The sequence below is a fragment of the Python bivittatus genome, unplaced genomic scaffold (assembly GCF_059951505.1).
Source record: "Python bivittatus isolate LINGU-HERP-01145 unplaced genomic scaffold, Pbiv_v1 ctg000080_np1212, whole genome shotgun sequence".
Classification (NCBI taxonomy): domain Eukaryota; kingdom Metazoa; phylum Chordata; class Lepidosauria; order Squamata; family Pythonidae; genus Python; species Python bivittatus.
Window position 1 is genome coordinate 45,061,241 of NW_028277035.1, and position 22,908 is coordinate 45,084,148.

General features: G+C 39.3%; 1 protein-coding gene across 4 annotated transcripts in view; it reads right to left on the reverse strand.

Annotated features, from left to right (window-relative positions):
- Positions 1–9,693: 9,693 nt before the first annotated feature.
- Positions 9,694–22,908, reverse strand: part of IP6K1 (inositol hexakisphosphate kinase 1) — a 28,529-nt gene continuing 15,314 nt past the window's right edge. For all 4 annotated transcript variants that reach the window (XM_025166774.2, XM_007428408.4, XM_025166776.2 and 1 more), the window contains exons 2-6: positions 21,609–21,954; positions 18,358–18,568; positions 17,841–18,013; positions 17,163–17,338; positions 9,694–15,493 (exon numbers count right to left, since the gene is read on the reverse strand). In XM_025166774.2, coding sequence (XP_025022542.1) covers positions 14,987–15,493; positions 17,163–17,338; positions 17,841–18,013; positions 18,358–18,568; positions 21,609–21,831 — 1,290 coding nt within the window. In that variant the 5' untranslated portion in view covers positions 21,832–21,954 and the 3' untranslated portion in view covers positions 9,694–14,986. The remainder of the gene's footprint in view (positions 15,494–17,162; positions 17,339–17,840; positions 18,014–18,357; positions 18,569–21,608; positions 21,955–22,908) is intronic.

The window sequence follows — 22,908 nt, forward strand, 5'->3', positions numbered from 1 at the left end:
TCCAGGATTTCCGAGGAAATTATCTTCAAGTTATCCAAAATCTGACCTTATTTTTCCCTTGGTTTTTGCTTAAAAAAGAAAAATCAAACACACATTATCTCGACTTCTCCTTCTGCCTCCCCTGGAGTCGCCTTAGTTTTCTTGAAAACTGTTGCCTTGGAGACCCTACAAGGTGGAATGATAGGTGACACAGGGAAGGCCACAGGGAGGGCCATTGAGGGAACACCTCTCTGCCTATCAGGGAGCCTCTCCCACAGGGGTAAGCAACTGTAGTTGCAGTATTTTTGGCCTTCAAGGGGAGTGGTTGATGATGTCATTAGACTGGTTGGAGTGAAATATTTGTGCCTGTTTTGTGTTATGAGATGAAATTGGTGTCTTAATGCTTCCTCATGCTAGGTATTCTTTTTTGCACCTTAAAACCCAAACGGACCACATCATCCTAATTTTGGGACAGTCTGGGTTTGAAAGGGTGCAACAGTTTTATCAAGCTTCTGCAATTCTTAAGTAACAGTTTAGCCCTTAAAATCCACGGAAAACAACCAAAATGTGAGAAGTTTGATTACATTTAAAGGGTGGAGTCCATTTGTATCCTATAGATTGCCCATCATTGTTCTGCTGGATCTGTACAGAAAAAGCTTTCCTTCTGCTCAAGCAACAGCCAATCTGAATCCAATTAATTAAATACTAAATTATTGCTATACACCATTGAAAAAGAAAAGAATGACTAGCCCTGATTTATAAATGTTTGCACACAATAGTAGCTCCACAGCTGCTGCTGAGTAAACATCTCCATGACAAATTGATGCGCTTTAGATATCAGTTTAGACAATGCTGGTCATCTGTTAAGAGAGGAAAGAGGGCATGCATATAAGGAGAAGCAATATTAAATAAGAGGTTTTGCACTTTTCAGAGGAAAAGCTACCCTAACTCAGACACTGACATGCCCAGATGCTGAATGGAGATCTTATTGAAATACTTGCATCCACCAAACTTAATCCAGAAGAGAATCTGCCTTTGGATGTGAAAATTGATCTGACTAGAAATAGTAGCAAAGCTATCTGAGATCCCTTTGAATGGAAATTAATGACAGTTAATAATTAAAGATGGCAAGACATTATTTCAGAAGTACTTGGTTACTAGATTTTGGACAATATTTATTTGTTTATTTCCAGTGGTTTTGCTTCAACTGTATAACATGTAAGTTTGTATGAAGAAGCTCCAAAGATCAGCCTCTAGTTAAGGCATCCAATAGATAGGTTGAGATTTAAAAAAGATTGACTATGGGGAGCAGACAATATTGAACTAGATGGACAAGTTGCCTGACAGTATAAGCAACTTAATAGCTTTTATAGTAATGCACTGCTTGGCATAATTCAACCATACTTGCGTTCATATTCATATAAATGTACATTAATAAATGGAGGGTTGTTTTTAATCTAAGGTACTGCTTAGCTGCACTGCAGTAGAATTACAATTATACTTCATTCTATACATTTGATACCCTGGACTAAAGACTAGCAGAATTGCAGCAGGGGAAGATGTTCGTAAAATAACAAGTCCTGATTCACGTGAGAGGATTAGCCAGCATCTAAATATGAATATTTTGAGGGCTAAATCCACAGATGCCTCATCATAATTCACGACGGTGACTTGGCCAGGGACTCTGCCATTCAGATCAACTGCTGTGGATCGCGCTTGGATTACACTTCCACCTCCAGTTCAGGGCGTTTACTTGCCCACTTATCAGATGGCATTAACAGGTATTAAATGATGCATATATCTTTGCAAAGTGACTCGTTGTTCACCTACAGGAGGGGGGAAACTGTTCCAACAATACAAAGGAAGGGAGAGCCTTAGAGCAAATTAAAAAGAGCCAGTAGCCACTGATGTTATGAGGCTACCAACCATCAAAGTAAAATAAGGGTATATAATGCTTAACTGCAAAAGCTATGGGAAGGGTTTTGTGCATGGTAACCAACTGTTAGGTTGGTCTGTTGTAGCAAAACCAACAGAGAAACAGGATGTCTTCACAGATCCTTATATTACTGATTATTAGATTAATACTTATCAATATAATTAAATATAATAATCTAAATATAATAATAATACTGAATTAAACTATCTTCTGAGTTTCCACAATACACTGAACTGTAAACCAACCAGACAGACCAAGTTCACCCTATGCTGGAAAAAAAAAAGGTAGCATATTGTAAACATGCACCCATTAGATTTTTTAAGAATGTGGGCAAGCATGTTTGGTGAATACAATCGATGTGTTGGCATTATCTGCCTGTGCTAAGATTCTGAAACTTAATACAATTTTCTGTACTGAACCAAAACTTCAGTATGCAGGCAGGGTTTGCACCACATGCAGACTAAAATGCCGGTTTGGTCTAGTGGTTAAGGCACCAGGCTAGAAAGCAGGAGATGGTGAGTTCTGGTCCCACCTTAGGCCTGAAAGCCGGCTGGGTGACTTTGGCCAGTCACTCTCTCTCAGCCCAACTCACCTCACAGGGCCGTTGTTGTGGGGAAAATAGGAGTAGGAAGGAGTATTAGGTATGTTCACCGCCTTGAGTTCTTTATAAAAAATAAAGGTGGGATTAAAAAAAAATTAAAATGTGGTTCAATTTGTTGTATAAACACAGCTAGAGACTTATGGCACTTTCAAGGCTTACAGAAAGATATCCTTCTGTTGGATCCCTGCAATGGCATCTTTGAACAAATGCTGACCTCATTTGAGAAAGTCTGGTATTGCATGCAGGAATCACAGGTCAACTCAATCATTTCACAGCAGTTCAGGCTCACCCTTAACAGTCCTTACAGGGAAAGGGTTTAAGTGTTAGAAGGAAATGGGCTTTCAAAGCTTTGCACCAATACCTTTAAAGTAGGTATTTTTTCAGGCACAATTCCCAGTAAGGAGATATGAACTAGGGCTACTGGATTTGGACTGCAAAAATCCAGACAATCATTAGGCAGCATCTAAAGAGCTACAGAAAACTCTAATCCTTTCCTGCTGTCTAGCGGTCACATGGAATTTGCAGTCTGATCTGGTACAGTCAGTGTCAAAGGGCATTTCCTTGGAAGCAAGCCCTGCTGCCTTCTTGTGGGCTCCAGGTAAATGAAAACTTCAACCTGCTAGGCAGAGAGAGGCAAGTGCTGTTTCCCACTTCCTCCCTATCCCCTTGATCCCCCAAGGACTTGAACCCTGGTGACTCCAGCATCCGTCTCCCTTTTCAAGCTCAGTGCCCACTTTAGGCTCTCAAAACTTCCCAAACTGCCATTTGGTCATAAAAACTAGAGAAAGAGGCAGAGAGTAGAGTGGGAAAGGGTCCTGAGGGTGGGGGAAGATGACAGCTGCTTCCAGTGTGAAAGCTGTTCAGTGCTCCCTCAGAAATGTGTTTGACTTGAAGATGGATGACTGAAAACAGGACTTGGGCAATCAGGAATACAGTACATCTTCCTTCATCATAGCAGTAGCAGCCCTTCAGCCTAAGTGTTAAGCAGGCCTTGAGGTCTCTGCCAGAAAAGAAGGACACATGAACTCAAGGTCAGGCTACCTTAGTGGTGGTGATACCTGTAGGTGGCTTGGTGGAAAATCCACTTTCCTGTTGCTTGTGGGTAGGCACGTGGGTAGGCACGTGGGTTCTCAGAATCTTCACAGTTCTTGCACTTGTAAATAATACTTGATCTTTTGAAAGGATGATTTTTTTTTACTTGTAATAAACAATACACAGGATTCTACTTCTTAAAGTATCCCATTTTTCAGAAACAGAAAAAAAAAGAATTTGAGTGACATTCATATAGAGCAGAGGCATCTGTGGGGCGAGTCACTGTCAAGATGGTGGTACGGCCCCCCCATCCCGAGCCCACCATGTAGTACTGACTCAGTACTATAACCAGAATCCTGAGTGAAAAGGGTCCAGATAATCCATTCGTCCAGTATTGTCTGTAGCTGTAAACCAGCTACCTTCTCAACAACCTTCCCTTGGAAGGGAGAGTTGGAGACTGGACCAAAATTGTCCAGATCTGTTCAGTCCAGTGACGGTCTCTTGAGGAGGGGGCAGACAATGGCCTCTTTCAAAGAGGATGGAACCACCCTCTCCCGCAGAGAAGCATTCACTACTGCCCAGACCCAACTGCCTGCCACCTCCTGGGAGACCTTAACCAGCAGGGACAGAGGTCTAAAACACAGGTGACTGCATTCACCTCTGATGACCCTGTCTGCTTCATCAAGGCTAACATATTCAAATGTTCCCCAGATAACCAGGCAAGAACATGCCTCAGGCAACTCCACAGGACCTGTACAGCTGGATTGACATGCAATTGCTTCCACTATTGCTGCCAAAATCCAGATGACCACTAGATGGTAACAAAGAAATTGAGAAAAAAGTAACCCACTGCTGCCATCTAATGGCCATCTAGAGTTATGCAGCCCAGATCCAGTACCCCTAGCTTGTTCCAAGGTGGTAGCATTTTAAGATGGTCAAAATTAAGTAGGGAGCAAGCTGTATGTAAATCATTATCCAATTAAAGCACTTTCCCAGAAGATAAGTGTGATCTTTATTGTATCTCATGTCTTCTGGGTGAACAACCAAAGTCTAAACAGATTTTTCTTTAGAACAGTTGAATCACCATTGTTGGACAACATTAATAAGTATGACTTGAAGTGAATTCCCATTGTTGCTGTTATTAATCAGGTAACCCTTTGTTGATTACAGCAGCCCTGCAGCTGTGGTGTGCTCAAAGCATAAGCAGGACCACCTCTTCCTGAAGGTATCTATCCATCCCACCAGAGCAGATAGGGTGGGCACACTCCAGGTCCCTTCCCTTAAACATCTTATGGGTGATTGTGCCATCTTGTGGGTCTTTGGAAGTGTTGCTTTTCCGTTGCAGACCCTACCTTACGGAACACCCTCCACCCGAGATTCAACAGGTCCTCACCCTTTTAACTTTCAGGAGAGCAGTTAGGACTTGGGTCTTTCCCCAAGTGCTAGGATAGGGTGAGGTCAGTGGGGACAGAATGTGTGGGTTGCATCAGTGGAGTGTGGCTGTGGTGCCAGGTTTTTCTCTTTTTTGGTTATTGGTTTTATTGTTTTCAGTTTTTATTGTGTAAATGTGATTTTATTCTTGATTGTAAGTCACCCAGAGTTTGGTTTAGGATGAGTGGCTATACAAACGTTTTAAATAAATAAGCAAGCAAGCAACTGGGAGTATTTTTGTCTATAGCTGGCTGTGATATTGGTGTTTGCTGGGAAGTTGGTCTCGTTATTAAATGGTGCCAGAATAAGATATGAGGCCTAGTGTTGTCATGTTGCAGCAAAATTTCCTTCTTGTGCTTCCAAACTCTACTTAATTGTTGTTTCAAAGTTTTGAGTGTTGCGGTGTGGTGCTCTGTGTTCACAGTAGTGCCAGGTTCAAGAAAATCCATGTGAATAACACCATCTATGTCCCCAAAAAACTGTAACCATGAGTTTTCCTGGGTTTTGGTTTTTTTTCTTGCAGGAGAGTCTTTGTGATGATATTGAATGGACTGATGCTTCATTTTGGTGTCACAGTAATGAATCCACATTTTGTTGGCTGCCACAATGCTGTAAAAAAAATTCCTCACCTTGTTTCTCATAGCATGACAACACTCTCTGGCGATGTCAACTCTTGAAGGTTTCATCTCTGCCGTTAGCATGTGAGGGACCTATGTTGCTCAAACTTTCAGATATTGAAGAATTTCAATAATGTGACTCACACTTTACTGTGAAATATTAAACTTGATAGTGACTTCCCTTTGAACATCTGCCAATTGTCCTTAATCTGTTTATCCACCCTTCTCATGTCACAGGCTGGCCACTTCATCCTTGATCATATGTATCTGTTCTTCCTGGTTCACTATCTTTATATCTTTTAGGCCCAACACTGCACAGGACTTGTGTCATCAATATAAATATTCTGCATTCAGCGGAGAATTTCAATTTTAGGAGTTTCTAGTGCATCAGTAGTGCCATCTGTTGGCAACTTGTAGTATTAGAAATATTACTTTTCATCCAACCCTCATCCCTACACTGACCAAGTGATGGTGTAAAGGCCTTGTTCCAGTGCCTGAACGCTGTTGGGGTCTGGATGGGGAGAAGCAGGCTAAACTTAATCTTTAAGGCACAACAGCGTGGCTGTGTATTTCTGGATCTCCCAGTTCAATGGATTTTCCATCTTGAGCATTCCCCGCCCCCCAGATAGAAATGGTGCACAATTTGGGAGTCCTCCTGAAATCACAGCTCCTGCTCAAAGTGGCAGCTGTGAGTAAAGGGCCTGAACCCACCAATTAGACCCTTTCTTGGACCAGGAGTCTCTTTGCAATCACTCATATCTTTGTCACCTCATTTGTAGATTACTACAATGTGCCCTATGTGGGACTGTCTTTGAAGACTATTTGGAAGTTGCAGCTGGTCCAGAATACAGCGATGTGGGCAATTATGGGTGCACCTCCGTATGCCCATGTAACGCTTCAGCTACATGAGCTGCACTGGTTATCAAGGTATAATTTAAAGTGCTGTTTTTGACCTATAGAGCTTTTATGGCATATGGACTGGCTATTTTAAGGTTGACCTTTCTCTCGTTGTTTCCATCTGATATGAGCTGACAGAGGAGGTATGCTCCAGGCCCCGTCCTTAATGTAGTGTCATCTGATGGGACCCAGGTGGCGTGCCTACTCTGTCACAGTGCCTGCCCTCTGGAACAGCATTACCCTAGAAGTTCGAATTGCCCTGACCTTCTAATCTTTTAAACAAGCTTTTCTTTCTAGCATTATGCATATTTCAATTTAGGGTTTCTTGAACTGCATCCAAAACATATATTCTTTGCACATTCCCCAAAGTATTTCCATATACTGGATAAATATATCAAATGTATTAATTTCTGAATAGTATCATTTAGAATGACTGTACTAAACTTTCTTCCCATCTAATTTGAAAACTTTTTGAGCGGGGGCTTCTGGGTGAGGTTCATGCCAGACTAGATGTCTCTGAAGGAGCGGAGACAGCACTGTGGCAGTGAATGGCAGCCAGCGAGAGTTTCTGAGAGACTGAGAGACCGCCCACCTGCACCCCAGACAGCTGCTCCTCATGGGGAGACTGTGGGCATTGAAGCCTTGCGGTCATCTCATGAGTAGAGCAGCTGGGGATTGAGAGAGAGGTGGCATGCTCGCACCCACGGTGCAGCCTTTTAAAGACATGAAGTTTGCTCAAACCCTCACTCTCTTAATCACTTTCAGATATAATCAATGTACAGTTAAAGAGAGGTCTTTGGAACAGTGGGTCAAAGAAAACAATCATTCAGTGAGTCAGCCTTCCTTCCAAATTACAGAAAGAAAAGAGGAAAATAATATTTTTAAAGTCTATAAATTAACAGCAACGAGCTTAACAAAATTTTGACTTAAGAAAGTTATAAATGGACAAAGGGGACTATATAAATTTGAAAGATTAATATTTTGGTGAAAGTGCTTTGATGTTATTTGAAGCTAATTAGACAAATAGACCAGACCTTCATGGGAATGTTGACTGTTTGACATCAATGGGAAAAGACAATTGGTGGATTTTATAAAATAAGGAGATAACTGTAATATAAGACAGACTGTGTGATTAAAACTAGAGAGACAGATTGAACTAAAACCTTAAGGATATAGAAAAGACAAATGAGGGGGGAAAGGGGGGGAGCCTGCCTTTCACCTTTCTAATTGACTCACTCTCACTTTTGGATTACAAATTAAAGGATGGCAACTGCCAGAAAAGCTGCAAAGCTTGGTAAGCTTGGTGAGGGAAGAGAGGATCGTTAGAGCAACTGACAGAAAAGGAGATTACTCCAGAAGTATTACAAAAAACGTTTGAAGAGATGGGGAAGAAGGTATCTGAATCTGTCAAATCCGTTAAAAGTGATCTGGGCTGCATTTGATTGTTGAAATTTGAAATGGAAGGAGAACAAGTGAAAGAGTGTATGATAAAATGGGCTAAGAACTTTGGACATCCCAGAAAGGAAGCATGATAGTTATATAATGTTATTAGAAATAAATATATTTATACTTGCATATTTGCATTAGATAAGTATATATAGAATTGAAACTGTTTACTGTTATAACAATATATTACACTTGGTTTTTTTTCACTTTTTTTAAAGCACTTGTTAGCATTTTTTCTTTGACAATGTATGTATTTCTATCATGATTATTTCTGTGTTTTGTTCCTTTTTTCCTTTTTCTGTTATTTTAAAAGCAACAACAAACAAGCAAACAAACAAATAAATAATACCTGGTGAACTTGTAAAAAAGCCAGAAAATTCTGGGTTCAAATACATATAATAATACAAAGAATTTTAAAGACCAATATTCAACAGAAACCAGAGCTCTTCTTGCTGTGACTAATGGACAAACAACTAGAAAAGACTTATGGACGATTATTTTTGTACATGGTAATTGCCGCGAGATTACTATATGCACGAAGATGGAAAGACTCTGAAATACCTAGATTGGAGGAATGGTTGGTGAAGATGACAGAATTTGCAGAGATGGCAAAATTGACTTGTTTAATCAGAGAAAAGACAAACAACTACATTTGCTAGTGACTGGAAAGCCTTTATGGGTTCCGTTTTGCTGAAAACGGAAAAAAATGTACTTGTGATTTACGGGTTTGATGATTAGAAAGGGAAGATTATGGAAAGAAGGGAGTTATGATGTATCCTTAGAGACAGCGGACAAAATTCGAATGTGTTTATAACTGCCGTAAAGATCAGAAGTAATTCCTTTATATTTTGTCTTTTGTCTCCTTTTTCTATTTCTCCCCTTTCTTTTCCCACCAGGTTTTTTTTTTTACTTTTTAAATGTTTTTATTCTGTAAAAAATTTCTTTAATAAAAATTAATTCAAAAAAAATTAAAACTCTTTGAGGAGCTACAACACTGAAAAGTTCAGGGTCAGAAACAGGACCGTGCAATGCTTCAGACCCAGAGCCAGAAAGGCCTGGGTGCACATCCTGCACCTGTCAGCGCTCCCCTAAAGGGCTGGTGCTTTTTCTGGGTTCACACAGGAGCCGTGCCAGAAGGAAGAGGCCACCAGCTCCAGAGCACTTGTTGCAGCCTATTGGTGCTTTCTTGATTCAAATATAAACTCTCCTGGGGATCAGGAGCTACCTGTGAGTCCAGAGGAAGAGGTAGCTTTTGGAAGGAGGTACAGGCAGACGCACCTTCTCATTTCTGAATCCAAAATGCTACCCAACCATAATAAGAACTGTTAAACAAATGAACGGGAATTGAAGCTTGCTTCCAGATTTGTATGTTTAAAACTAAAATTGAATTTAATGTTTTGTTTTGAAATTGTTCTAGAATGCATTCAAATGACTTTATTCTGATAACTAGACTTTGAGCTGAACTTTTTTATTCAGCAGCTGAGAAGAACCATTTCTAACTATGTTCTCTAAGGAAGTATGTTTAGTGAGCACTCTTTCAACAATTTTTGTTACAAAGAACTACTGCTAGAGTCTAGAAATAACTCTGTCAGAAAGTACAAAAGAAAAGTATGTTCTGAACCACAAAAAGGGCTGCCTCAGATTTCTTCTGGTGTGTCATCTCAGGCAGCTCCCAGGCAGCAATTCCAATCCTTTTTCAATCCACTTTCTGGACCCAGCTGAGTAATAAGCTCACTTTAACATAGTGAAGTGTGTGTACGCATGATGTGGTTAAGTTTATTAAGCTTGGTAACATGGAAATAGCCATACAAAGACAAAGGCCCCTCAATAAATGTCCACAGTTTATTTATGTACACATACAACTTTATACACAACAGGAGAGCTAAAGGTGCAGTGAATGGAGTAAAATACTGTTATTTCTCATGCCCAAAAGCACTGAAATAGACTATGGAAAGTATACTAGAAGTTTGTAATACGATGCGGCATCCCTCCCAAACAAGTCAAAAGGGATGGGGACCACTCCCCTGGGGTGCAATTCTGCTCCTTGCTCTCGCAGTATGTAACATTTCTTCCCTTTCAAAGCAGTTCTCATAGAGACCATTCTGCACCTACACTTTTCAAAGTATAAAAACAATAGTTTGCTCCTGAGATAAGCATGCAGTAATAGTACAAATACAACCAAAGCCGGAACCTGATGAATGAATGACTCTTTCCAGACTTACTGTAAAACAAGCAAAATACATAAGCCTAGAGCCTTTCTCCCCCTCCCCTCAACCAGAAAGTTAAAAAAAAAAAAAAAGCTGAAAGCAACAAAACCTGTCTCTCCTTTTAAGCTTAAAAGGTAACTGTCTGTTGAAACCCTTTTCCAGCAAGCAATAAAGCATGGTCCCTTGCACTGGTGCAGAACAACATCCCCCCCCCCACTGATTGTACCTCCACGTTATATCCCAATAGCCGCAGAATGTGTTGTGTCGTCAAGTGCGCTCCACGGGCTCACAGCAAGCTGCTGGTTAGTTCTCAAACCAGATCTTAGCTAGCTAAAGTGTCTTTCCCCAATGGGAACTTTTGCCTAGTGGGAACATCTTTTTGGCCTCTTAAAGCACACCAGCAAATTCAACCTGTGAGCAGCAGGCAGGCAACTGGACTCTTTCTATGATTTGGTCCTTTGTGGAAGGACAGGATGCACATGAAAACACAGCTGCAGAAAGGATAAGGCTACAGAAATTGAAACTAACATTCAGTCTCTACCAGCTTTTAGCAGAAATCTGGAAAGGTTTTCTTCCTTCAACTTCCTTAAGGTGCAAAAACAGATAGAGTGTTGAATTCTAATGCAATATATTCCCCCGACACAGAGGTCTTCTTTGGAATCACAGACTGAAGATTATCCAAAGTGCAGCTCTCCGTTACTCAAGGGGAAATATTTGAACAAATCTTTCAAAAAGATCATGTAGCAGTTCCAGGTGACAAAAGGTGCCAGTAAAGAGCACCTGTTCCAGCTGAAAGAGCATGATCTAACTAACAGGGCAAGATCAGAATTTGACAAAAAGCACAGTGAGTAGTAACCTTAGCTGAGGAAAGGAAGAGACACTTCCATGGCAGCAACTGCCATCCATATAAAATAAACTGAGTGGTGAACTCTCATTTGGCCTTTATTAGTAAGATAAAAGAACCCTTTATATTGTTCATACACCAATGCTAACAGTGCCTATGTATTGCTAGAGAAAGAGCTGGCTATGTATTCCGGAAGGCTGAAAAGCTGATTCATCATCTACATGAAGGCAACTACACAGTACGTGCAAAATCCTGCTATAAGAGTCATCACTATTGGACAGAAGTATCAGCAAACCGTAAAGGGCAATAAACAGGCTCTGCTGTTCCAGAAGGAACAGACTGAAATGTTTATTTACATGAGTCCTCAAAAGAGGACTTGAATGTATATAATGCATGCAAAATGGCTTTGTTGAATACTGCTCTCCTGATCAGCATCCCCTTTACCAAGTACGTTCAAACTCTCACATAGACCCTCTGTGCATTTAATATTGGATTGATTAGACTCCTGTTTTCTAATGAGTTAAAAAATACAAGAGAAGTATCAACATCCCAGTCTTAACTACAGGAAGAAAGGGACAAGTTACTTTACATCGAGTTAAAAACTGAATGTCACACTGAGTGTTTTGTTTTTATTTTTCCAAATCATCCAGGTATCTATACAACACCTGCAATAGAGCTTTCCAGTTCAGTGACAACACACCTAAATAGCATGAAAAGCCTGATTACTATCTTGTATTATATCTTCAGTCATGAGGTAGAACCTACAGAGAAGTGGCAGATTACCATCAATATGGCCAATGACCTCTGCAGTACAATAAGACTGGCTGCAACAACAAATGTTGGGTTCTGCCTTACTGATTACATTATCCTATTAACACTAACAAAATAGAAGATGAATGAATACTGTAGAAAAGCCACAGAACAAGTTAATTTTGTTTTATGTAGATTGAATTCCATTTGTTTTAAGGAAGAAGGGGTCCAAGGATGTCCATTCAAACATCTCTGGTCTACTCGCCTTGAGACATATTCTTTCTTGGACAAAGTTCCGCAGCTGTTATGAAAAAGAGCACCAACTGGGAACATCTACTTGGCAGTTACATATAAGAATTCCATAAACCATTTAACAACTTAAGCCCCAGAAGGTGCTGCAATAAACCTAGTATATCCCTTTCATTTGAAAGGTGCACTTTTGAACTAACCACCACTTTCCTCAAGGCATATGGAGGAAAGTTGCTGAAGGCAAATACTCAATTTCCTACCTTTGGATTTATTTGTGTATCTCTTGGTGCCTTTTGGAAGGCCCTTTTACTCTACAGTCTTGATTTCAATTCAAAGCAAATGCCAGGGTGCAGAAGATGAGTTTGCCAACTGCCAAAAGGGATGGCTTAAATCTGATTTGTATGATGAAGTCTATTTGAATTCACCTGTTCTGACAATCTGGATCCTTTCCTAATAACTCCTATAAATCTTTCCTTACACAGTTTTGCCAGTACTCTCCAGCTACTCTAGTGCTGATAAATTGCCCAGAAGCATATGTACACACACATACATACGCTCTGCAAGAGACAAATTAAGGGCATGTATCTAATAAGGACCTAAGCTGACAAACTAATTCCATCTGTAATTTCTGAGCTTGGTTTAACAATAAAAGACAAAATTCTTCAAACATACGAAGTACTCACCAAAAACCAATCACAATTGTCCTTTTGCTTAACTTGAAATTAAAGATTTGAATCTGGAAAGCTTATTGCTATAGAACAAAACTGCTTTGCAGTTAGGCTGTCTGAAAGCAAACCACAATACTGTACTAAAATACCGACAAAAACATATCCTTACTATTTTTTACTTCTGTATTGAACAAATAGAATTACTAGCCTTATGGAAACCTGGAAACCGGAAAGGAAAAAAAAGCTATTTACAAGCTCTAGAATTTGCAATGTAAAAATCTGAATGGTCCAAAAGTATTTTATATATATTAGTTTTAAAACGAGGCAATCACCAGAACAGGACATGAACTTTGTAGAGTGGCTTTCTAGATCAACTTTTGTTGACATAGCTGAGAAAATAAAAATTTCCTTCCATCATTCAAACTTTCAGACATTTTGAAAGGTGCTGTTTAACTAAAATGGTTAACATAGGTATTATGATGCCACAATCTCAAAATGTCAAAAAATAACTCACAGAATATGTTTTTTAAGATCCAGGAATCAAGAGTAATGCTGTAAGAACTGCATCACTTTCTTCCTGATGTAAATGTCTTTGCCTTGTGAAAAAAGCAAGATCTAAGATTAGTATTGAATTGGTCAATGTCCTGCCTTTCAAAATGGCATCAGCAAGGTTTGCTTCTGCAGATCCATATTGGCACTAAAAAAAGTTCAATCAGGAGTTCCTTGATGAAAAAAAATCCCAAAAATGCTTGCAGGTAAATCTATAAAGGCCATAAACACCCAAAGGGAGGCACAGATTCTACACGAGGAGTTTTAGGTCAAACATAGTCCTTCTTAAGAACATCCACAATAGAGTCTTAAGACAATTGTCCTCAATATTAATGATATGACATCAGTTCCCCATGGTAGCAAATCCCTTCCCACAAAGTGCATTTCCAAGAGGTCTACTAGTGCATTTATCTCTGCTAGGCCTAGCCTTAACCAGAGCAACCATTCTCTATGGTCCATACAACACTTCTTGGTGCTGTCTTTGCTTGCAAGAGCTGCAAATTTATTGTGACTCTCCATTCAGAATGCTGTCAAGATAAACTTTACAAATTACTGACATGTCACCCCATGCAACAGCAGCCCACAGACATATGGGGCCAAAATGTTTAGTTTAGTTGCATTCAACTATTTACTAATCATAGGAACAAGGCCAGCAAACACCAGCTCCCTGAGGTGAAGATAAGCACAGGTGGTAGTACTCTTTACCAGAAGGCCATCATTCAAAGTCAAACAGGTTCTTCCATCCACAATGGGAACAAGTTCTCAAAGCAAAAATGCCAATTTCTCATCAACTGCTTCTTGAGTGCTTCACTACTATGGATGGAAGCTGTGTGGAAGAGTATCATTTTGGCAGGAAGGCTATTAGGAAAGGAAGGAAAAGGAAATGACCATTCAGCATCACAGGGTTTGGGTGAATCACTGGAGAAGGCTGGAGAAGAGACTACTGTGTCTGCCAGAGGAAAGAATTCATACCTGATATAACATCATTAATCCCAGAAAGTATTTTAAATATCTTTATCCACTTTAGGTGTCCGGTGCAGAGACATCAAGACACTGTTGTGGACATATGATTAGGTATTCCTGGAATTAATCATTTCGGTCAACTGCAGGAAATTGGGGAGGTATGGAAGCTTGATCAAAATGATGCAAAGCAAAATCATTAAAGCATTGCACTGGTTTCCCTTTGGTCATTTATTTCCCCAGTTGGGATGATCTGGTAATGACCACGTTGGAGAAGATAAATGAAATATTATCTGTTCCCTCTAGAAGAGTATTTCACATCTGCTCAGGGACAAAAACAACAGAGTATGGCATGTGTAAATCATGTGCATTGATCAGCCCCAAAAGCTTGAATGTGAATGCCCATTTTGAACAAAAGAAGAGAAGTTCAAACCATTGTGCCTCACTGGAAAGTTGACAAGGAAGTGGAACATTGGAATACCAACATCTACACCCACTCATCTTCTTTCCGGGGGGGGGGTCAGTTTCCATATTTCTGAAAGACAAGGGCTATACACAAGGGCTATACACAACAAACACCAAGCCCCAGACAAAATGCCCAATGCTGGGGCCCATGAATTGATTTCTCCCACAAAGAGTTCAGGCTGGATAGTGAAAACTGAAAACCATTTTGCCAGGATCATCCAGGATATCAAGTCCTTTGTCATACACTGAAACAACATTGTATTTTCAAAGCAGAAGTAGTCCACTTTCTCTGTACCAATAGTGGTCCTGTATGTTCCTATCCTTGGGAGAGAAAATTAAAGAGTCCAGCCCAAGGCTACTGATTTTCATCCCTCATCTGTCCTATTATGTTGATAAGGCTCTCTAGTCCAAACACATATCCCATATCAGGGCCATCATGTACAGTGGGGTCATCCCGAAAGCCTTTGAATGTGCTGTGTGCGAAGTCAATCATACGTACATCCACCTTGGGCTGGAAGGAGAAGGATTCTGTGCTGCTGACATCTTGTAGGTTGTCTGTAAGGGAGAGGTCCACTTGTTTTAGGCGCATCTCTGCTCTGCGTTCCATGTATGTTTCAGATCGGGTATCCTTCCCATCATAAATAATGAGCAAGGAGCTGGAATAGAACCGATAAGAGGCCTGCCTCTCCAATACGGCCTTTAGACTTTGCAATTTGCTGAGGATGGGATCAAAAAGGTCCTTTCGTAGCTCTATGCCATTGTGCAGGTATTGGTAAAGGGCACTGCGAAAACCCTCAATGGAAAGACCTCTGCCATAATATTTGTTCCTGCACAAATAATGCCCTGTATTCAGCTGATACACCTACAACACAAGGAGAAAGCATGCATTAGTTTAGAAGCATAGCCACATTTCAGGACTATAAGAAAACAAAGTGGTACTGATCCATTATTCTTTTCAACGGCCTGTCAAGAAAATGTTTGTACTTTGAGATCGCAGCATCAATATGGACTGGCAAAAAGAAACAGAAGCACTGGATCAATCCTTCAAAATACAGTTTATACCAAGAAGGAAAAAAGGAAGTGCTTTGCTCTGCCAATTTAAATAATTACTAAGGGCATTCCTCTCCATTAGGGTAAGTAGCCCAAGAAGCCCAGAGCACTAAGGACAGGATTCAAACACAGCTAAAACACACACAATATACCTCAACAATATTTCCAGGCAGACTGCTTTGCCTCCTCTGCATAATGCTAGCAGTTATTAGATACGGGTACAAGCTTTAGTGTTTCCATATAGGACCGAAACCTCTTCAATTGCTTTCCTGAAATCAGTAATATGCAACTGGTACAGAACAATCCCCTAAAAGCCCTGCTAGAATTTTTTTAAAAGCATAAGGCGAAAACTGCTGACTGGGTAGCTAAATGCCTTCCTAACTCCCCTGGGCATTCTCATTCCTGAGTAAAATATCCCACAATGGTCAATACTGAAACAAAAGTCACAGAAGGAACAATTTCTTTTAAAGTCAGGTCATTCACATCAGCTTGGAAATCAATAAAAGTTTAACAACAAAGATATTTCCCCACATAGTCACCATCCAGCAGAGGGCACCAGCATGCAAGACATGAAAAATACCTAGCTTAAAAAAAAAATCCCAATTACTCTAAACCAGAGATCAATATGAGGTAGTGCCCTGACCAACCTAGATTTCCTGTGTTTTGAATGAACAGGCTTAGAAAAGGAGGGCAGATCCATGTTACATCCTTCTATCCTGAGAGAGAAAACAGAATGCAATTTCCTGATGTCCTGATACTAATGCAGTGTATGATGATTCTTTTATGATTCAGAATAATCTCAGTCCATGTCTGTCATTCCAGAAAGCCTCATGACTTTTATGGGAAATAAGCACTATCAGCCAGAATGCCTATGCGACTCAGAATTCTAGAGGACTGAACTCATTTAGCTAAAGAAGCTCACACTTACAGACCTCTGCTGTCAAACGCTGCATTATTCTACAACTTCTTTACCCCACTTAAAAATACAATTCTATATTTATCTGGAAATAAATCATATCATGTCCTATGGATATATTCCTTGATAACTCACATAGGATTTGTCATTCTTTTCCTCAACTAAGATCTGAAACCTGTTCAGTGGTTTCAAATGTTCCTTCTTTAGGTTTGGCCCTTTACTTCACAGAGGGCTGAAATGCTGAAAACAGAGCTTGAAGCCTTTTGCAATGTCTGCTCATATGCTTTCAGATTATGAGGACTAGAAATACGTGATTGGTTTATTGTGATTAAAGAGAGAAAAGTAGTGTGATATGTATTCTATTAATACAACCATTTTTTTAATCCTCTCCTCCTGAAATATACCATCCCCCAAATTTGTTCTGGTTGGACCATTTTTCAAAAGTGGGGAAGGAAGAGATTCTCAAGAGATTCTCAACTTTCTGCAGCAGTTGGCAAATCATATCAAATGCTTCGTACCCAGGAAGAGGCCAGCAGCCACATTTTGCTTGCAGTTCATACAGTACCTGCATTCCACAAACTCGGACTCCTAGTGTAGCTGAGGTGCTCTGTGCACATTTCTTCATCTGCCGAGCAGCCTTCTCCTCAGATGCGTCATCCCCATGTTGTCTGGTCCCCATTTTCAAATCAAGCACACAGGGAAATTTGAAATGATGCACTACATTCTCCAGTAAAAGAAATTCTGAGACACTGGTCAAGGAGAATTCATCTCTTGAAGCTCTATTGGTTTCTATTGAAATACTAAGACTTCTCTCTTGCTTTCTAAAGGACATTCTATCACTGAGCATATATTCAGACAGACAAAAGAATTCAAAGAAGGAATAAAGTACTGTGTGTACAACTCACCATCAAGAGATAGGAAGAACCTCATCTTCAGAAAGAGATGACTCTTCAGGAAAAAGAGGATTCTAGTTTGAAATTATTAGCAGGAAAGAACAACTTCCCACTCTGAAAGTAAGAGCCAACTTTCCCTCTCAGAACTAATATTTGAGTGTTCATGATTGAGTATAGGAAATGGCCAGAAGAAAACTGAATGTCATGGGGAACCACTGCACCATTACAGTCAATGCCCATAGTATGAAGAACAAAGGCAGACACACTTGTTAGAATCCACATAGATATTGTATAAAAGTGATCATGTTGTAAACACCATATTATGTTAGATTTTGCCATTTGGAGGATACTGTAGAGCTTTCGTTCCTTAGACTCCGAGCGCATGCGATTCAGTTGTTGCTTGTGGCAACGCAAACTCCATGGATTAAAGCTGATCTTTTCAGAACTAACACTACTATTTCCATCTAGCATCTGAAATGGAACATCTGAATGGAAGCTCTTGAGGCTCTTTGTGTCCTGGATGCTGTTGGCACAACATAATATGACATTAAAAAGCTCTGCAATAATTGATAAGAATGGTTACAGCAAAGAATAATATTTGGCTTGCTAAGCTGAATTATTATTTTTTCTGTAGAAGACAGGGAGCATGCTGTACCATGAATATACTGGCCGAACTTTATAGTCTTTTTGTGTAAGTATTAAGGCCTTTGGAGGTACCTGCCAGAAAACCAGTGCCAATCTCTCATCATGGATCATTGATTTTTTAAAGGAAATCAAGAGGATTCTTAAGAAAAGGAATTTCTTAATAACTCATTAGAAGCAAAGCAAAAAAAACAAAAAACAAAACCCAAAGATACAACCCAGTACCTTTCCAAGGTCTCAGAAGTGAGCCCTGCTTTCTCCTCTTTGTGCTCACTACCACTGCCTGATTTGCTGAGGCTCCTGCGAGAGTGTTTGCGACGTGGCTGGTCCCTCTCTGGTGTATCATCTTGCTCCATGGCTTCACTCTCCACATACGGATATGCTACCAGGTTAATATAGCCATCACTGTCTCCCTCAAAACAGACAGACACTACACCTGCCAGAAATGAGCCATATGAAGCATTCCTCACATTAGATTTTTAAATAAGTAGATAAAATAAATAAAAATAATAAAACTAACAATTCAACGGTTTTCCCAAGGAGCAGATTAGAGAGAAAATGAAAATAAGGCTTATAAACTCAATAGCTGGACTACCAAGAAGACAAGAGAGGGGCAAGAAACAAATCTGCAGTCTCTCCAACTTGAGTATGTCATACCACAACATATTTATAGAGAAACTTTTTAAAAACCTATTTATTTCCTATAAATATTTGAGTATTTGCTGTTTTCAATGGATTATGTAAGGCAGCTGTGGACTGAAAAAATAATGGTAGATCTCTGAATGAGTTGTAGTAGATCACTAAATGTTTCTAATTCCCAATAATTTAATTATCACAATAAAATGTCTTACTTGTTCCCCTAGATCAGGGTTCCCCAAAGTGATCAGTATTGACCCCCAAGGGTCAATGGGACTATCCAAGAGGTTGATAAATGGCTGGGGATCAGAAGGGGGTCAGTAAATGGCTGGGGGTCAGTAGTTGGTCAATAAATGATGGAAGGTCAATTGGAGTCAGTTAATCTTTTCAGGTCTCTATAGAGCTCCATGCCAGTCCTTAGTCCTGAAGATGAGGTGGCTAGTGGCAAGACAGTGTTATCCAGGGTTGGATGGTCAGCCACCAGTGACAGCGGCCTTGAGTTGTCTAATCATCATCATCATCATCATCATCACCACCACCATCATCATCATTATAGTACTATTAGTTAAAGTAGTATTTATTAAATTATTTTCATATAATAAATGTTTGGGGGTCAATGAACAACCTGAAACTTCATGAAGAGTCTGGGGATCTCTGTCCTAGATTATACTGCTGATATGAAAGTCTGGGATAATAGGCAATAAATTTGGGGGTGAAATAACTATTATCTGCATTAAGTTCTGCCAACTAAATTGCAGAATTCTTTCTTATTAAACATGTATATTTTGCACTGGGCTCCAATTAGTCAAATTGGATCAAATCAAGCCTAAAGTCTGCCTACCCTTGTAAAAAGCATTTGTTGTACCATGAATGGGACAGTTTAGCTTGAAGAGCTACCAACTGTTGAATTATTGTGGGAAAAACTGACCAATGAAAAAAGGAATTTATATGCAAAAAAGAGAGAAATTCCACACAAAATTCCTTTTGATTTGGCAGGCAACAGATATGTAACAGATAAAAGTCTATAGCCCAGCATATATTCTACAACAGTGAAATCTCTTCCGCCAGATGATACCAACCTTATTATCAAGCTTGATTACTTGTGAAGGAATCAATATGTGGGATAACAGACACAAGTCATCATCATCCAACTTATATCCAGCTTTCCCACCCAGAGAAACACTGCCCACAATAAACATTGGCCTACTCTGATCCACCTAACGCAACAATAAATATGTACAGCTAAAACTTTGTTACAGAGGTAAACATAATGAGGCTGAGAGTATATATTTAAAGGACTAGTTTTCAAATTCCAGAGTGGCATAAGTGTGTTTTTCAGATACTAGGAGAAAATATAGGGTAGCAGTTTACATACTAATGATACACCGTAACAGCAACTAAATGTACTTTGGAGTCTGTTCTATGAAGGTACAATAAATATTTCAGTATATCTAGTACAGATTCAGCTCTAGTTATTAATTACAGAGTTTGTGCACAGATAATGCCTTCCATAAGTCATTCCTGTCCATTTGCTGGCATATTCTCAACTTGCACGCCAAACTTAATATTAATGTGGAATGACTCCAAGTTTCTTGTTGGAAATAAAGACAATTTCAGTAGTAACCAAATCTGGTTACATGTTTTGCTAAATCAGCAAAAATTCAGGCTTTGCCTTGTTAAATATTTTCCCAACAGTTTTAATAAGAAAAGCTATTCCTATTCTGAATTGAATGAATTTCATTGAATGAAAATCTGACCCATTCATTCTCCTCATTTGCTGTAATACGGTGTGTATTTTAAAAAATCTGATGCACTATGTAGAGAGATCTGAAGATTGATGAATGTGTGTGGGGGATGTCTTTTCACTCATTCTCTTCCAGGCTTTCACATTTGTAGCTGTAAAGTCTCATCTATATTTGTAAGTAAGTAATACCCAGAGATGAAGCTCCATTTTTGTTGTTTTGGATTTGCCAGAACTGATTTTTCCTGAAAGTTTAAATGAATTGGATTAGCAGCTTTTCTAGTCCCTGCAATGTTCCACTTGGTTCAGGGAATGGAATTCAGCAATTTTTCATGATAATGCATTATCTGAAAATTCATAGAAAGATTTTATGTGTATCTTGCCCACAAACTCAGACCATACTTTCAATACTTTGAAGGAGAACAGATTTGATACACTCAGGCCTGTTAAAATCATGATTTTAACTAGAATGACTAAATTCAATTCATCAGAAAGATCTAATTAATCATCACTTCCTAATACAAATGTAGGCATGTTGTTTAATATAGCCATAATGCATATTAATCAGAGCTGATATATGTTTCATTTTGAACAGGTAGGTACACTCCATCCATTTTAAGAGTTTTTACTGATTTTCAGCAAAAAATGAGTAATTATTTGATCATTTTATTTGATAGCAGAGCAGAAACATTTGGCAAACTACTTCAATTAATTATGGAAGTTTACTGGATATTTTTGCCATAATATGCTCAAATAACTATCATCAAATAGCTTATTCATACTAATTCTTATGCTTATTTTAGTTTTCTACCAGAGGGAAAAAATCAATGAATTTTTATATGCATTGTAAAACTCTTAATTCTTTTAAATGATATCCATCTATAACTGTAGACTAATGAATCAAAACCAATCATTTAAAAGAAGCTGTAAATATAATTCCTAAAAAGGCAAATTAAAAAAAGTAAAAATCCATTTTTCATTTCATTTCTTTATTTAAAAGATTTCTATAGCTGCCCATCTTATGCAACATACCCCTGGGCAGCTCACAAATTCTGTTGTTTTTATCTTTGGGTGTTTTTCAAGGTGTTGGGATACTCACCTTTATACTCAGGTGTGAATTCCTTCATTTCTGGAGGCAAAGATTCATAAAAGCGCTGTTCTCTGGTTATGAGAGGTTTGCACACAGTATGGTCATCGTAGCGCATCATGCTGCTGTGGCCGCCCACCTGATGGATGAAAGGCTCCAACAGGACCCCTCGGCCTCCTGTGTGGGTTGCGTTCTTGCCATGCTTCCCCACCTCCATGGTTTGACAAACACACATTGCGTAGGGCACAAGTCACACACTTGGGGCATGGGGACAGCTGCATGGGGTGGAAGGAGCAGTTTCTCAAAGAGAAAATTATCACCCCTCAGTTAGACCAGTAAGTGATTAGGTGCCAACCGCCTGCAAAAGAGAGAAAAGATGCCACGAAGCTTGGTCAGCAGCAATGTAATAAACCTCTGTATTTTGCTGCAACAATTGCCCCAACTGCATCTGATGAATTGGCCCCATGTCAAGGAGTCTGAATAGGCAGGAGTCTATTATCTGTTCTAAATTGTACAGTACACCCAGTAGTTAAGGTCTTTTGCACTTAACAGTTGTAAACTGGGCAACTCTTTTACCATTATAGCTTATGGGCACTGGAAACGTGGATCCAACCAACCCATAGCGTTCTGATTTACAGACTAGATCTCTAACATCAGAAACAGAATGTATTCCTTTTTTTTTTTTTTTTTAACAAAATAGTCTCACTGACAGGCTGGCTTTCACTAATCTCAATTCATATTAAAAAGTGAGGTTTTACTCTCATTGGAAGATTACTTAACATTTAAGGAGGATGTCAAAATATAATGGTCCCTAAATTGGATTGACTTCGTTGATTTTATTTGGAGTTCTGTGTATGAAAGCTGCCATTGTTTGTTTTTCCTCTTTTACCCCTTTTTTAGAAAAACATTATACACCAGATATTTGGCTGCATTTCTAAAACTTTTCTCAACTGCAAGTGTGAATGACTGCACGACTAAACCTTTGGATTCATAATTTTTTTACAAGTTTTGTTAAGTTCTGTGTTTCTAGCTTTGGGCAAAAATACTAAAACCAACTTTCCTTTTATTTGCTCATCTCTCTGCCCCAACTAGATTGAAGGGAGAATTCCTTTAAAGAATGCCTTAAAATCTCCAGCTGTATAGCCTAGAGTGTGTTTAGAGATTGAACTTTATTAGTGCTAGCTTAGCAAAATTCTTTATTTCACGAGTATTCTGGGAAAAATAAGTCTGTTGGTTCGGAGAGTTAATTTCTCTCTCAAATCTATAACATAGCCTTATATAGCAACCTCTAAAATCCAAAAAATAGTTACAT